Genomic DNA, 17,481 nt, shown 5'->3' on the forward strand with positions numbered 1-17,481 from the left:
CAGAGATGAACAGTTAATTAAACGATTATTTAATTGTCGACTGATTAAGCTTATCGACTGTTGATTAATCAAGTTTTGCATGCACAAATGTGTTTAGAAATAAAAAAAATGAGTAAATTGATGCTAAACAAATGCATTTAAATGCAGTGAAATTGGAGTGAAAATATTTTACAAGAGGAAAATACCAATACTTGCATTCCTTGAAGATATTTCTGGCTACATGCATATGGCATTTAGAGGCCTGAACACGCATTATGCATTCAAATTTAGATTTAATTGACTGCTGAAAGGTCAGAATCAATCAGTTTGGAACTAGCTAAAATCTGCATACAGAAGGCTTTGAACATTCAGCTCATAATGCCACACACAAGCTAAAGAATCTAAAGCATTGGTGAAATCACTGAATGACTGTGAATCTGTGTCTGTATTGAGTACCAGTGACACCTGCTGATGAAATGTGGAACTGAACTTCATTTTCGTGCATTCTTTCAGCTTTCATCATATATTTGGTCTCTTTCTCTTTCTGTCCATTTCAGGATTTTAAAGTGTCTCAGGATAAGACGGGTCGGACTCGAGTAGGAGATCTCTCCCCTGAGGACATGAAGAAAGTTCGCAGACTTGTTCTCATTGAAATGAGTGCTTTGTTTGACACGTGTGGAATCGAGCTGAAAGCTCATAAAGCTCTCAAGGTCAAAGTGAGAGGTCAGTGACTATCAGATTTGTACCAAATTAAGAAGCAGTTTCTTTTCATATTTGATTTAGGTTTATATACGGTTGTTTCTTTAACTTTGGCCAGTTTCAAGTTCCAGGGGTTAATTTGTATTAAAACTAACAGATTTATACTTTTGTCTTGGAAATGTTTTACCAGACCTTCATTTATTTTTGGTACTTTTCAAATGTCTTTTATATCTAGATTTGACTGTTTTAGCCTTCAGACTCAGACTTTCAATATTAAACTATGAAAATCCATAATAAAAATACTAATTGTTACATGTTTAAAACTATGATTATATAAACAAAGAGTGAAATAAACACAAACCATTTTAATATTTATTGTGAAAATATTTCTATCAATAAAAAATAAAGAAAAAAATGCAGCTGTCCCACAGTTGTGTCATCATTTCCACCGCACCAAACAATTTTGCCCCTACTAAAGTTTTCTCAAAAGTTAGTGTACTTGTTAACCAAGTGGACAAAAGTGTCAGTGAAGAGCATGCATGAGATGAAATATGAGACAAAATAAAGAAAAATCGAGGGAAATATCACTTTTTATTGGCCGCCATTTCCAATCAAGCTGTAATTTTGCCAAATTATGCAAAAAGTGCGAAAATGTGATTTAATTGTGTGTATTTAGGATACATAACATGTTAGCTATGGAATTAGTCTTAGCAAGACAAAAGAGTCGGTCATTTTATTTGATAAAGGTTAAAAATGTCATTTCCATCAGCGTCGTTTCCAGCACAGAATTCAATTAAACATAATACAGAATTTGAGATGTGCTGGAAATAAAAATGCCATAAATCTCTTGTGATGCATGTACATATACATTGTTAGTAGACAAATAAAAAAAAATAGTGTGAATTTTTTTTTTAATGAGGCTTAACTACTTATATGTACTTATATTATGAAATATACAGTGCTGAAATTGCCTGAAATTAAAGAAACACCCATATATTTTAGTAGATTAAAATAATTAATTATGAGTAATGTATTTCAGATTTTGAATTTGCAGAAAATGTGTCTGATTATGAAAAATAATTTTCTACTTGGAGCTGAGTGTATTTGATATATTTTGATTAGTTGTGGCTCTAATTGGGATTGTGTAGCATTACAGTTATTTTTTTATCTTGTTTTCTCAAGAAAACAATTTTGAGAAAGGAAGACAGAAAAATAATAATGCATGGTCTCTCTGGGCTTCCATATGTTTTGAAACATTTCATTTTGAGTTATTATTTTTGTGATTCTGTTGGTGCCACTATATATTTGAAATCTTCGTACTGTTTTTGGATACAGTCCCTCTATCGCAAACTTATCCTCATGGCATATTTCTGCACAAGATTTCTCACAGCTTCAGTTTCAGACAGAAAATCAGTGGACATTTTTATTTAGCTTTGATCCAAGAAATCTGTTGCTTTTCCTCACATATTTATAAGTTACAGGTAACATTGGTTGTGTTTGGTGCGGCTTGTAATTCATGTTCTTATGGCTATAATTGAGGTTGTACTGTAAATTGCTGTTGTCGTAACTGTATTGTTTTGTCATAGAGTCGGGTTTGTTTGGTGTTCCTCTCTCTACACTACTGGAACAAGACCAACGGAGGATCCCAGGAACTAAAGTGCCTCTTATACTGCAGCATGTAAGAGAACTTATTATAACTCACGTACTAACTCTACAGCGCCCTCTACAGACACAAATACATCACTGAAAAATCACTGAGACATGCCAAATCCATTATATTCACTTTATGTGCTAGAGAAACTAGCATTCAGCCATCTTGAAAATTTTGTCTTGGAACTTCCATTCTAGCAGTCACTATATAGTGTGGTGTTGATGTCAAAGAGTAATTTGCTAGCGAAGTGGATTTACAGGGTATAGAGTTGTCAAAAGTTATCATGAGTATTTTAAATTGTTGTTTGATATCATAACAACAGAAAGCAGAGCAGGCAGATTTTAAAACAAGAGTACTTCATTCATAAATCCACAAGATCCTACTTCACGCTGTGGACATACTGATATTCTTCTGTGCTCATGAAAATCCAAAAGACAACACAAAGTCATAACACATATCTCTGTACGACACCTCTGACCATCTTCTCATGTCATTCACCCGTTGCGTTATAGTTAAGGTAAGCAGATTTTTTGAGTGTTAAACTGGGATGGGGGAAGGGCTGCTACTATATTTATACACACACACACACACACAAACATGTACATGTGAAATTGAATGTTTTAAATTCAGTTTACAACAATTTTAATCACATTTAAGCATCTTAAAAATGTAGGGTGACAAATTAATTTAAAAAAAGTACAATTGTAATTTTTTTTAATGTTATGAACTTGCATGTGTAATAATACAAGCTGTCACATTTTAACACAAATTATTAACAAGCTGAAACAGGATTACACTGATAACAATTAAATACTTGTATCATGAAAAAGTGCAGTGTGTCATAGCTGTCTGAATTTAATCTGTCAGGTCCAATTTACCTCTGTGTGTGTCAGAAAAATTTACATTTACAGTGACAGAAAAAACACCTCACGAGCATTTTCGCATAGTAAAGGGGTGATGTAGACTCAAACCATCAACTCTTGGTGAAGAATACTTTCTGTACTACCTCATATCACCAGTACCGAGTAGCAGCACTGGGTTATATCTGTTCTCTCATTGGTTGTTGTACTCTCACTCTGTTGTATGTGTGCTTGCGTGACATACTGGCTCTCTCAGTAAACTTGCCATCTAATACATGCTCGTGTCTCGGCTCCTTATTACCTTTACTGGCATGGTGGCATTGGTCGGTCGACACTCAAGCCCACTTAAAAAACTTAGTTGTATAGTTCTCGCGACAGCGTGAAGTTCCCGCTGGAGCCGATATAGCACAGACTAGTGCTGTTACAGCATGTAGCATCGGACGGATATAGCAATGGCGGCTACTCACCATGCACCGAAACAGTGGTGCCTCTCTAAAACGGAGAGTATCAATGGTTTTGAAAACTGGAAGCAAAACTTGTTGTACACATTGTCATTAGATGAGAAATTCAACCCATATTTGCTGAGGGTGTAACTTGGCTGAAAAGAATGAGAGCTCAGCCCATGAGAGGATTTCGTGATGATGACGACACTGTGCCCGAGGCCAGATGTCTCAGTGCTATGCAGAAAGTCAACTACCTGGATCTGATGCTGGGACAAATGGCAAACTATTGTCCAATCATTTCAAGAAATACATTTGTCAAAATTAAATGTCTTTGGAATGTATATGGCAGGCCATTAGGCAACACTTAGGCTTTCAGGTTACTGGCACTCAGTTCATTGTCTTTTCTGATATTCATATAGAGGTGATGAGCATCCTTATGGTCTTTGTTGAGGATTCGTTGTTGCGTACCAATGGCCTCAGCCACCATGGTGAAGTGATGACAGAGGATGAGGAGCTTTCTCCCACATTAGAGAATATGGTGGTTCTCACATGGTTAAAACTGATTCACCCCAGCTTAACCAGGCTGGTTAAATAACGTTATGTCACAGAACTGCGGCTTCACACTCTAGCCTCTATCAAGCCTGAAATATCACAGGCTCTGAGCTCCCTTTTAGATGAGATCCACTCGTCTGATGATGCAAAAATCCTTCATACAGCTATGAGTATGGAGCCCCATCAGTCCTCCTGGGGAGGTAAGAATAGTTTCAGTGCCACTCGTGGAAGACCCTGTCGCATTAAGGTCTGTTCTCTGTGCAAACAGGCTGGCCGTTCAGATGTAAGCCATTTTCTAAGTTAGTGTTGTTATCTCCCAGACACTGATCGGTGTTATATTTTAAAGGCTAGACAAATAGTGGATGTATTGGAAAGAGAGTCAGATGAAGATGATGGGCAGGATGATCAACGCCCGTGCGACAATACCACCGAAGCAGCTCCCCAGGGTGCCGTAGCATACAGGGTTCAGACACATCAGTCCCCATGTTTCAATGTTTTTTATGGGTGTCATGTTGTACACATCACTATTGACAGTGGGGCGACAGGTAATATGATCCGACACAGCATTGTGAAGCGTCTTGGATCCCAGATTGTGTCTAGTGCTCAGTCAGTCCACCAGGCTGATGGCTGCTCTCCGCTTCAAGTGGTTGGTGAAACTCGGATCTCCTTCACTCAGGGCGATAAGGTGTTCAGCTTTGAGGGTCTCATCATGGAGGACCTTGATGTTGACATATTTGCTGGGATGCCCTTTATGGAAGATAATGATGTCGCTGTTTGCCCCGCCAGGCATGAGGTGATCCTCGGAGATGGCACAATGTACAAGTATGGCAGCTCAGCTGCTGTGATGCCTTGCACAGCTCACAACGCACCTGTGTGCTTCATGCTCCAACTCCCTCAAATGTAATCTGCCCTGGGGGCGTTCCTTGAAGTGCAGCTCCCTGATAACATGCTGTCTGATACAGGTTATGCCACTGAGCCTCTCTCTGAATCGTCAAGTATGCGGAATTGTAAGTCATCACAAGTGTGGCCTCAACCAAGTATCATCTCTAGTATAGCAGGCAAAATACGCATACCTAACTTGTCTACCGAACCTCTCAAGCTAAAGTGTCAAGAGCACTTCTGTCAGGTTACTCCTGTTTTTGAGCCTCAGGTAGAGCATTTAGAGAAGTTCATATTGTGCCAGGCTGTGAAGCAGTTAAGTAAGAATCTTCACTCGTTACCTGTACAAGTTGACCCCGAACACCTTTTCCCTTCGGACATAGTGACTCAGTTTCGGTCTCTGCTGAGGGAGTATGACAGTGTCTTTGACCCTCACTTTAAATGTTATAGTGGTGCCGCTGGTCCCTTCAAAGCCTAAGTCAATATGGGGCCTGTAGAACCCCCACAGCGCAAAGGCCATCTCCTCTTTATGCAAGGGGATAACTTGTGGAACTCCAAACCAAGTTTGATCATTTGGAAGAACTTGGTGTATTTAAATGCCCGGAAGAGGTGGATGTTGTAGTAGAGTATCTTGACCCATCTTTCTTGGAAAAAAAGCCCAATGGAGGGTCACACTTGGTCACCTCATTTGCTGATGTTGGTCGTTATAGCAAGCCCCAGCCCTCATTACTGCCCGACATTGATTCTACATTATGTCTCATTACACAGTGGAAACATATTATTGTCACCGACCTGACTAGTGCATTCTATCAGATACCCCTTGCTCATGAGTCTATGAAGTGTTGTGGAGTCGTGACACCCTTCAAAGTGGTGTGGGTTTACATAAGATCTGCTATGGGCATGCTGGGTTCAGAAATGGCTCTGGAGGAGCTCATGTGTCTTGTCTTAGGTCAACTTCTGCAGGAAGGCCTTGTGGCTAAGCTTGCCAGTACTTACTTTGACAGTCATTGAATACTTTGGCATCCACCAATGCTCCACAAAGTATTGTGGAGTCGTGACACCCTTCAAAGTGGTGTGGGTTTACATAAGATCTGCTATGGGCATGCTGGATTCAGAAATGGCTCTCGAGGAGCTCATGTGTCTTGTCTTAGGTCAACTTCTGCAGGAAGGCCTTGTGGCTAAGCTTGCCAGTACTTACATTGACAGTCATTGAATACTTTGGCATCCACCAAAGCTAAATGTTGGGTTGCCGAAGCAAATTTAATGATATTCTTCTCCTGTTCGGCGCATTGTAAGTGCTAAATATGCTTCTCCTCTGAAATGCACAAGTTTTTTAATGATGAAAAAAACAGGATACGCGAGTGAGTGGGGATTTGAGGACACATAACTGGCACATAACTGGTAATCAGAAGGTTGCTGGTTCAATCCCCACAGCCACCACCATTGTGTCCTTGAGCAAGGCACTTAACTCCATGTTGCTCTGGGGGGATTGTCCCTGTAATAAGTGCACTGTAAGTCACTGTGGATAAAAGTGTCTGCCAAATGCATAAATGTAAATGTTGATGTAAACATTCACATCAAAACGGAAGTATACTTGGGGCTTTGTGTCTCATGTCAGGAGTGTGCCCACGATGCTTTAAAATGTTGCCTTCAGAGGCAGGCACAGACCCTAAAAGTCAAACACAGAGTGACCAATTCAGTTTATTTACTAGCTTGAGACCCTCTCTGAACACAGTATTGAACCAGTGAGTTCCCCATCTGTCACTGACTCAACGTTGTGTCTATGTAGTGACACAACGGTCACCCTCGCACGGTCGAGTGTTGTGCTTCCCCTGGTTGCTTCCACGGGTGCTAAAAAAGTATATTCAAAAGAGTATATTTCCTTCTAAAAGAGCTTGCGCAAATGCTTGCCGTCCTTTTAAAGATGTCCTTCCGCGTTTGCGCTGCTGGATGTGGCCATTATCTCTCCCCTCCGGACTGCCATGAAATCTGTCTCAAGTGCTTGGGGCGCCAGCACGCCGAGGCAGCTTTCGTGGAAGTGTTATGTTCTCATTGCGAGAACATGCCCATCAGAACGTTGCGGTCGCAGCTCACTTCCTTCTTCATGAAGCAAGGAGCCACTGCGGCTGCTCCCCAACCTGCTCCGTTCTGGGCTGATGCTCAGCCGGCCGGGTCGGCAAGCACCGCCGACCTCCCATCCCCCAGCATGCTCGTTCTATCCAGAAGAGCTGTCGAGCGATACAGGTGGTTCGCCTAAGGGGGATTTAATGTGTCGTTCGTGGCTCACGACGAGGATGAGCATTCGGTCACAGAATCAGAGGGTGGGCTTCTGCTGTCAGAAGTGGACGAATCTTCGGAGCTCCCGCCCACGGGTGGTAGAGCACAGGATGAAGCGGACGCTGAGATTGCAGCCGTGTTTGCCCTGGCAGCTGCGAACATCGGGCTGAAGTGGAACCCTCCACCCTGCCCTGAGCGTTCGTGGCTGGATGATTGGTTTCTGGGCTTGGGGCCCTGGCACGGGAACGGGAGGTACTCGCATTCACCTGATTGACCAGAAAGGCTTCCAGTGCCTGGGCATCGCGAGTGCTGTCCCAGGAAATGAGGAAACCGCTGTTTTACCCAGAGGGCACCTGGCGATATAATACACTATATTGCCAAAAGTATTCGCTCACCCATCCAAATAATTGAATTCAGGTGTTCCAATCACTTCCATGGCCACAGGTGTATAAAATGAAGCACCTAGGCATGCAGACTGCTTCTACAAACATTTGTGAAGGAATGGGCCACTCTCAGGAGCTCAGTGAATTCCAGCGTGGTACTGTGATAGGATGCCACCTGTGCAACAAGTCCAGTCGTGAAATTTCCTCGCTACTAAATATTCCACAGTCAACTGTCAGTGGTATTATAACAAAGTGGAAGCGATTGGGAATGACAGCAACTCAGCCACGAAGTGGTAGGCCACGTAAAATGACAGAGCGGGATAAGCGGATGCTGAGGCGCATAGTGCGCAGAGGTCGCCAACTTTCTGCAGAGTCAATCACTACAGACCTCCAAAGTTCATGTGGCCTTCAGATTAGCTCAAGAACAGTGCATAGAGAGCTTCATGGAATGGGTTTCCATGGCCGAGCAGCTGCATCCAAGCCATACATCACCAAGTGCAATGCAAAGCGTCGGATGCAGTGGTGTAAAGCACGCCGCCACTGGACTCTAGAGCAGTGGAGACGCGTTCTCTGGAGTGACGAATCACGCTTCTCCATCTGGCAATCTGATGGACGAGTCTGGGTTTGGCGGTTGCCAGGAGAACGGTACTTGTCTGACTGCATTGTGCCAACTGTGAAGTTTGGTGGAGGGGGGATTATGGTGTGGGGTTGTTTTTCAGGAGCTGGGCTTGGCCCCTTAGTTCCAGTGAAAGGAACTCTGAATGCTTCAGCATACCAAGAGATTTTGGACAATTCCATGCTCCCAACTTTGTGGGAACAGTTTGGGGATGGCCCCTTCCTGTTCCAACATGACTGCGCACCAGTGCACAAAGCAAGGTCCATAAAGACATGGATAAGCGAGTTTGGTGTGGAAGAACTTGACTGGCCTGCACAGAGTCCTGACCTCAACCTGATAGAGCACCTTTGGGATGAATTAGAGCGAAGACCAGGCCTTCTCGTCCAACATCAGTGTCTGACCTCACAAATGCGCTTCTGGAAGAATGGTCAAAAATTCCCATAAACACACTCCTAAACCTTGTGGAAAGCCTTCCCAGATGAGTTGAAGCTGTTATAGCTGCAAAGGGTGGGCCGACGTCATATTAAACCCTATGGATTAAGAATGGGATGTCACTTAAGTTCATATGCGTCTAAAGGCAGATGAGCGAATACTTTTGGCAATATAGTGTACATACCATGCGCTGGCCCAGGGGCGATGGTGGGGCTGGAGAGTTCACCCGGGCCAGACCGGTCGGAGTCAGTCGCCTCATCCCCAGGTTGCCCGTGCCAGGGCCGCCGAGTCCAGTGGTGGTAAGCACGATCACTTAGGCCAGAGCCCCCTCTATGAGGCGGCTCTATGCCTTGAAGTGGTGTCTCTTCACGAACTAATGTTCTTCCCGTGGGGAAGACCCACAGAAATGCACCGTCGGGCCTGTGCTGTTCAGGAAGGGCTGGAGAGACTGTCTCCCTCTACTCTGAAAGTGTACGTGGCTGCCATAGCAGCTTACCATGACACACCGGACAGGAGGCCCTCACGACAGCGTGACCTGATCAACAGATTTCTCAAGGGCACGAGCAGGTTGAATCCTCCTAGACCGCACCTGATTCCCTCTTTGGATCTCTCTGTAGTCCTACCTGCCCTACAGAGAGCCCCCTTTGAGCCCCTGGAGCAGGCCGAGCTCAGTACTCTGTCTATGAAGACGGCCCTCCTGGTGGCGCTCCTATCAAGAGGGTGGGGGACCTGCAGGCGCTCTCTGTTACCAGCGAATGCCTAGAGTTCGGGCCGGCACACTCTCATATTATCTTGAGACCCTGACCCGGTTACGTGCCCAAAGTTCCCACCACTCCTTTTCGGAACCAGGTGGTGAACCTGCAAGCTCTCCCTTCAGAGGAGGAAGACCCGGCCTTGTCGTTGCTGTGTCCAGTTCGTGCCCTGTGAATCTATCTGGACCGCACGCAGAGCTTTAGATGCTCTGAGCAGCTCTTTGTCGGTTTTGGAGGACAGCAGAAGGGGAAAGCTGTCGCCAAGCAGAGGCTAGCCCATTGGATTGTTGATGCCATTTCTCTGGCATACCGGGCGCACTCCACTAGAGGTGTTGCATCCTCCTGAGCACTGGAAAGTGGGACCTCTCTAGCAGACATATGCAGAGCTGCGGGTTGGGCTACACCCAATACCTTTGCGAGGTTTTATAACCTACGTGTTACGTGGTAACAGCAGGTAGACCGGGCGGCCATTTGGATGTACCGCTTGCATTGAGCCTTTCCCCTTTTTCAAAGGTGATAATGTGCGCCTTTTTTTCCACAACAGTTCCCCGTACCCCTAGTGTCACTACATCGTCACAACGTCTCGTTCCCTCCATCAGGGAACAGAGGTTACATCAGTAACCAAGACATTATTAATTGAGAACTGCTGTGACTGAATTGTGAATTTTTCTGAGATGTAGTGGAGCAAAAAGCAAGATATTATGCTTTGGAATGTAGTGGAGTAAAAGTTTCCCAAAATGAAAATACTCTTATTAAAGTGCAGATACTTGGAAAAAAAGAAGAAAAAAAAAGTACAGTAACAGAGTAAAAATACTTTGTTACTGACCACTATTGCTGCTAATGGAACCTACATTATAGTTATTTGAAATGGATGAAATCCTTCTGAATGTTGATACCTTTTTAATCTTATCTATTCTCAAAACACTTGTCACATTCATGCGTTTTGATTCATGTTCTTTCGTTCATGTTGTTTATTTTGAAGTTTAGCTTTCACTTTTTTGTTCCTTGTTCCTGTTCATGTCATATGATTTCCTATTCCCCTCATGTGATCCTGTCTTGTCTAGTCATGTGACCTTCATGTTTCATGTGTTTTGTTCTCATTGGTTTATAGTCATTGTCTCATTATTATGTTCATTAGTCATGTCTTGTCATTGGTTCTCATTTGATTCGACTTGTCTTGTTAACCCCTGTCTCTGTATTTAAGCCTTCATTTTTGCCAGTGACCTTTGTCGAGTATTGTAAATGTAATGTAGCCAGTCTTAGTCTTAGTCTAGTCATAGTTTAGTCAAGTCATAGTTTATTCCAGTCAAGTCTGTATGGGTCAAGTTTCTGTTCATGTTTGTGTGCCACCTAGTTTTGATACTTTCACATTAGGATTTCACATTTTCACATTGTACATAAAACTGCACTTGGGTTCACAATCATCTCGTCATCATCTTTGTCGTTTGCTCTCGTCTTCATCCTGTTCCACCTGCCTGCATCACGTTACAATACTTTGATCACATAATGCTAGAGAGACTGTTGAGTTCCCTGTATAGTCCACACCAGAGCTCGGCAAAAGTGTGCATCAAGGCCACAAAGGATCTTGTGGACTTAAAAGGTTTGCATGTACAAAGATGACGAGACTGCAAGTCTGCATCAAATACAACATTTGGAACAGAGTCATACTTGCCTACAAGGGCAAAACGTAGTACCTATGCCCATACTGAGAGAAACAGAGAAATGGCTTTAAAGTATTTTGATTGTCCAGTAAAATGTGGATTATAAAATTTTCACACTCTTGTTTTCTCTGAATCTGAGCATAGTTGAGCCAAACCGTCTGACACAGGACAGATCATAGTCTACGATATATATATATATATATATATATATATATATATATATATATTTTTTTTTTTTTTACCTTTTTAGGGTGGCATAGTCTGGCAAGTTTTTAAGTGGGGTCACAGGGTCAAGTCATGAGTGCTACTTTGAGCTACAAGCATCTGCTAATTCAAGTGGTGCGACAGTACAGGTTTTTTTTTTTTTTTGTGTAATAGAAAGATACCGGTATGTTTTGAGAACAGTTGCATGTGAATTATTAACTCCAGAACATTGAATATGACTGTGAATCTTTGTGTGTGTTTAAGTTAATCTCTCATATAGAAGAGCAAAGTTTAGACACAGAGGGAGTGCTTCGGATACCTGGAGCAGCTACTAGAGTGAAGGTAAGACAAAAGTGTTTGTTCAACGTTTTTAAATTTTTTTCAACGATATTGAAGACAAGACAAAATAGATGCATCATGGTGATAATCAAACAGTTTTAATACAAAAGTATTTTGTATTAAAACAAAATATGGCAAAAAAAATTAAAATACAGCGATACATTAATAATGCATCAAAACATTGTTTAATAAATAGATTTTTTAAAAGAAAGAAAAATCAAAATGACTAAAGTCATAGTATATTGGGAATTTCCCAGCTGAACATCTGCACAATTAACTTTACTAATGGGTTAATTACCTCACTCCAACACATCCTATATGTGACATTAATCATTCAAATCTGTTGTCATTTTGATTTCTTGGTGTTTTTAAGTGTGTATGAGAGATCGTGGTTTAGGACTCAGCACATAAATGCTAAGTACTTGTAACCTCTTAGTAATCAGGTAAATAAAGTTACTGACAAGATGTGTGACCTGTAAGTTTTCTGTAACATCTGCACAATTGTTGTCCTTTTTGTGTCCTTGTATGAGTGGATATAAATAAATATTTCAAATGTGTTTCCCAGGCAGTCTGTCAGGAGCTGGAACACACGTTTTATGATGGGATGTTTCCATGGGAAAGTCTTAAACAGCATGATGCAGCTAGCATCCTGAAACTATTAATTAGAGAGCTTCCATATCCTCTATTGACTGTAGAATACTTCAACGCCTTCATCTCTGTACTGAGTGAGTTACACGCATGCAGCTTCCTCAAACTTTGACATGAAAACACCAGCTCAAACACTCATGAAACCAAATCTGGATTTGGATAAAAGCATCTGGTAAATGAATAAATGTGAATGTAAAGCTTCGTAGTCAATCGGTCTCCAGAGAGCTACAGTACGTGGGAATTAGTTGGCATGTAGTCTTTATTGCAACATGGCTTTTAAACACTTGCTGCTGAATTTGAATGCTCACAAACACTCTTTGTGTTAGATCACTGCTCTGTACAGTGAATTTAAATGTATGTGTGATTTTTGTTTATGATGGTTTATTTTTAGAATTGATTCTGTTGTGATTGTTCACATTTTCGTTCCGTTTCAGAGTTGCCCAATAAGAAACAACAGCTACAGGCACTCAATCTGCTGGTGCTCCTGTTACCAGAACCCAACAGAGACACCCTCAAGGTAGGAAACGTTCACTTCATATTTACTATATTCACTACACTTTTACTTCACATTTACTCCACATTCACCCCACATTCACTCGACTTTTACTCAACATTCACCCCATGTTCATTTCACATTTACTCCACATTAACTCCAGATTCACTTTACATTCAGATGACCAAAATTACCCGCCACTGCACAAAATGTACCCGCATTTGGCATGTGCTAATTTCATATCATGTTCATTATACCTTCACATTCACTCCACATTCTCTCCACCTTCATTCTACATTCAACCCATTCACTTAACGTTCACGCAAAATTGACTCCACATCATTCCACATTTACTCCACATTCACTTCACAATAACTCCACATTTATTCCATCTTCACTTCACATTCAACTCACATTCACCTCCACTCCACTTTAACTCCACATTCACTGCACGTTCACTCAAAATTCACTTCACATTCTCTCCACCTTCATTCCAAATTCACGTTAACTCAAAATTCACTCCACATCATTCCACATTCACTCCACCTTCACTCCACATTTACTGTACATTCACTCCACTTTTACTCAACATTTGTTCCACCTTCATTCCACCTTCATCCCAAATTAACTTCACATTAACTCAAAATTCACTCCTCGTCATTCCACATTCACTTCACCTTTACTCCACATTCACTTCACAGTCACTTCACATTCACTCCACTTTCACTTCACATTCATTACACATTCTCTCCACCTTCAATCCATTCCCTTTACGTTCACTTAAAATTCACTCCACATTCACTTCACAATCACTCCACATTCATTCCATCTTCATTCCACCTTCACTTCACATTTACTTTAAATTCACTCCACTTTCACATTCACTCTTCACTTATTCCACATTCACCCCAAATTAACTTAACGTTAACTCAAAATTCACTACGTCATTCCACATTCACTCCACTTTCACTCCACCTTCACTTCACAGTCACTTCACATTCACTCCACTTTCACTTCACATTCATTCCACACTATCTCAACATTCACTTCACATTTACTTTACATTCACTCCACTTTTACTCCACATTCTCTCCACCTTCATTCCACATTCATCCCAAATTAACTTAACGTTAACTCAAAATTCACTCCACGTCATTCCCATTCACTCCACATTCACTTCACATTTACTTTACATTCACTGCACTTTCACTCCACATTCTCTCCAGCTTCATTCCACATTGAACCCATTCACTTCAAAATTCACTCCACATCATTCCACCTTCACTCCACATTCATTGCATGTTTATTACAAATTCACTCCACTTTCACATTCACTCTTCACTTATTTCACATTCACTCCACATTCTCTTCACCTTCATTCCACATTCAGCCCAAATTAACTTCATGTTAACTCCATTCACTCCATGTCATTCCACTTTCACTCCACTTTCACTTCACATCCATCTATCATTCACATTTACTCCATCTTCAGTTCACTTTCACTGCACGTTCACTCAAAATTCACTCCTCCACTTCATATTCACTTTACATTCACTCAACATTCATTCCGCCTTTACTCCACATTCACTTCACATTCATTTCACCTGCCTTCCACATTCACTCAACATTCATTCCACCTTTACTCCACATACATTTCACATTCACTCCACATTTATTTAACAGTTACTCTCCACCTTCACCCCATTCACTCCACAACATTCCACATTCACTCCACGTTTATTTAACAATTACTCCACATTCATTCCATTTTCATTCCACCTTCACTCACATCCACCTCACATTTACATTTACACCACTTTAACTCCACTTTTACTCCACTTTCACTGCACACTCACCCAATTCACTTCCCTTCACCTCACTCTATGGGCTTTATTCACGCTAGGCGCAGCGCTACATGCAATGACCGTCAAGTCAATTAATTTTTATTAGTGTATTGCTTTTTACAACACACTTCATTTCAAAGCAGCTTTACATAAAATAATGCTGTAACAGAAAATGATACTGTAATGTCTGTAATGTCCTTAAGTCCTTATTTTGTGGTTTAAATAAATAACGAATGAAAATCATGCCTTAAAAATTATTGTCTTTAGGCCCCCAGTTTTGTGTTCCTTTAGGCAAGGAACACAAAACTCCATAAGATGTTAGTTTATGGAGATGAAAAACCTTGGGAGAAACCAGGCTTAGCTGGAGGATCCATTTGCGAATATTAGTTATCTATGTGTTTTTATTTGAGTTAACTGAGTAGATGTTGGTGAGCAATGTTTAAATCTAAAGGATTTTTAATGAACTGTAAGATTAATGATGAAGTGTCTTTGAAGTCCATTCCGAGGTGACTGCGGAAGGGCAGGTGTGTCTTATCCAATTTTCATGAGAGCACTAATTCTAAGTGCAATTTTCGTGCCACCACAAAGCACAAGTGGGCATGAATGGGGAGTGCTTTCACTATCTGTGGGTGTATGCGTGCAAACTATGGGTGTATTGTATGTTAATGAAGTGGCGCAAAGCACAATTTGCTATTTTCCTGAGAAATAGGTCAATGAGCTTAGACGTCTAAGAACTACATCTATTCTTGGCACAAAGTGTAAACTCATAGCCCTTTTCCACCGACATGGTTCGGGTGCGGGTTCCTGGGCCGGTGCAAATTCTCGAACTGTTCTGCGTGTTTCCACCGCAGAAAAGGCCATTCCGGGGCCGAAAACCTGGTTCTGCATTGGCTCCAAAAGCTTGCTGGTCTCTAAGCAGGAACCGATTACGTCAGGAGCAGGAGGGCGGGATAATGTTCATCACCATGTAAAGTTGTCCCAAACAACACCAGTAGCTACCGTTTGCAGCAAGGAGTACTTCTTCGCTCTATAACAACAATAAAACAAAATTTACCACAAAATTATGAGACATCAAAAGCGTTCAGGCAATGCAGATGAAACAAGCACTCTGCTTGCGATTATGGTATTTACGGAAATCAGAGATAAACTAGAGAGATCGCAAAGGGAAAAAATACTCTAAGTGAATGAAGATACAGCACAGAATTATGCATGCCGCCTTCAATCAGACAATTAACCAAATCATAAACAAATTGAAAAACACTTAAGGGAGTACAGGGTCCATCAGAAGCACCTTAGCAAAAGCAACAGTGGACGGAGCAACAATGCTTTGGACTCAGACACCAACCAGCCTGCTAACTAACCGGTGCATTGAATTCAGTCAGTAACGCTTGTGATAAACACTGAATCGCCGGTGTCCTCTGCAGCTGATCTCAGTAAGTTATTATATTTGCCAACTTTGTTAGCTTTCCTTACACTCTTGTCATCCTATTTTGTGCATTGTTTTGTTCAGTAAGGGGATTTTTGACCAGCTACTCACTAAGATTGTGGCTATCGGTTATGTATGAATACCATGGTATTCTCAATCAAGACATTAACATAATATTATATGCTATAGAAAAATACATAGACATAGCACTTTGTTTTTTTTTGGGGGGGGGGGGGGGGGGATTTTTCCCCTTTTTCTCCCAATTTGGAATGCTCAATTCCCAATGCACTCTAAGTCCTCATGGTCACATAGTGATTCGCCTCAGTCCGGGTGGCGGAGGACGAATCCCAGTTGCCTCCGCGTCTGAGACAGTCAACCCACGCATCTTATCACGTGGCTTGTTGAGCACGTTGCCACGGAGACATAGCGTGTGTGGAGGCTTCATGCCATCCACCGCGGCAACCACGCTCAATTCACCATGCGCCCCACCGAGAACAAACCACATTATAGCGACCACAAGGAGATTACCCCATGTGACTCTACCCTCCCTAGCAACCGGGCCAATTTGGTTGCTTAGGAGACCTGGCTGGAGTCACTCAGCACGCCCTGGGATTCGAACTAGCGAACTCCAGGGGTGGTAGCCAGCGGATTTTACCACTGAGCTACCCTGTCCCCCTAGACATAGCACTTTTAAAATAGGGCTACATTCACTTCACATTTACTCAACATTCAGTTCACCTCAGCTTCATTCCAGATTCAGTTCATGTCACATTCACTCCACCTTCACTTCACATTAACCCATTATTCACATTCACATTACTTCACTTTACACTGAGGACTAAATCAGATTCAATTTATATTGATACTTGGATTGTTGTGTATTTAGCAGTGTTTATGTGTCTTTTAGGCTCTGATGGAGTTCTTCCAAAGAGTGATTGACCATAAGGACAAGAATAAGATGACATTGAACAATGTTGCTGTGGTAATGGCTCCCAACATCTTCATGTGTAAAGGCTTCCGCAGTAAGATCAGTGAACAACAAGAGTTTGCCATGGCAACTGGCACTGCCAACATTGTCAGGCTGCTCATCCAGTACCAGAATCTGCTTTGGACGGTATGAAACTTTACTGTTTAGTCATGAGGTCTCCATGACGTTTATACACCACGGACAGTATTTCAGTAGAGGAGTAGTGTTGGGGAGTCACTAACTCAAAGTAGTGATGCAACTGACTTAACTACATTTCAGTAGTGTGACACTAGCTTTTTTCAAAACAGTATACATTTGCAAGGTACTTTTTCCAAATAGTAGCAGTGTAGCTTGACCCAAACGCTTGATGGCTATT

The 17,481-nt window shown here is 41.8% G+C and overlaps 1 protein-coding gene across 2 annotated transcripts in view; it reads left to right on the forward strand.

Moving 5' to 3' along the window:
- Positions 1-17,481, forward strand: part of arhgap18 (Rho GTPase activating protein 18) — a 77,162-nt gene that overhangs the window by 48,773 nt on the left and 10,908 nt on the right. For both annotated transcript variants that reach the window (XM_051644844.1, XM_051644845.1), the window contains exons 6-11: positions 537-702; positions 2,265-2,356; positions 11,653-11,730; positions 12,293-12,452; positions 12,810-12,892; positions 17,046-17,252. In XM_051644844.1, coding sequence (XP_051500804.1) covers positions 537-702; positions 2,265-2,356; positions 11,653-11,730; positions 12,293-12,452; positions 12,810-12,892; positions 17,046-17,252 — 786 coding nt within the window. The remainder of the gene's footprint in view (positions 1-536; positions 703-2,264; positions 2,357-11,652; positions 11,731-12,292; positions 12,453-12,809; positions 12,893-17,045; positions 17,253-17,481) is intronic.

Source organism: Myxocyprinus asiaticus, chromosome 19, assembly GCF_019703515.2.
Source record: "Myxocyprinus asiaticus isolate MX2 ecotype Aquarium Trade chromosome 19, UBuf_Myxa_2, whole genome shotgun sequence".
Taxonomy (NCBI): Eukaryota; Metazoa; Chordata; class Actinopteri; order Cypriniformes; family Catostomidae; genus Myxocyprinus; species Myxocyprinus asiaticus.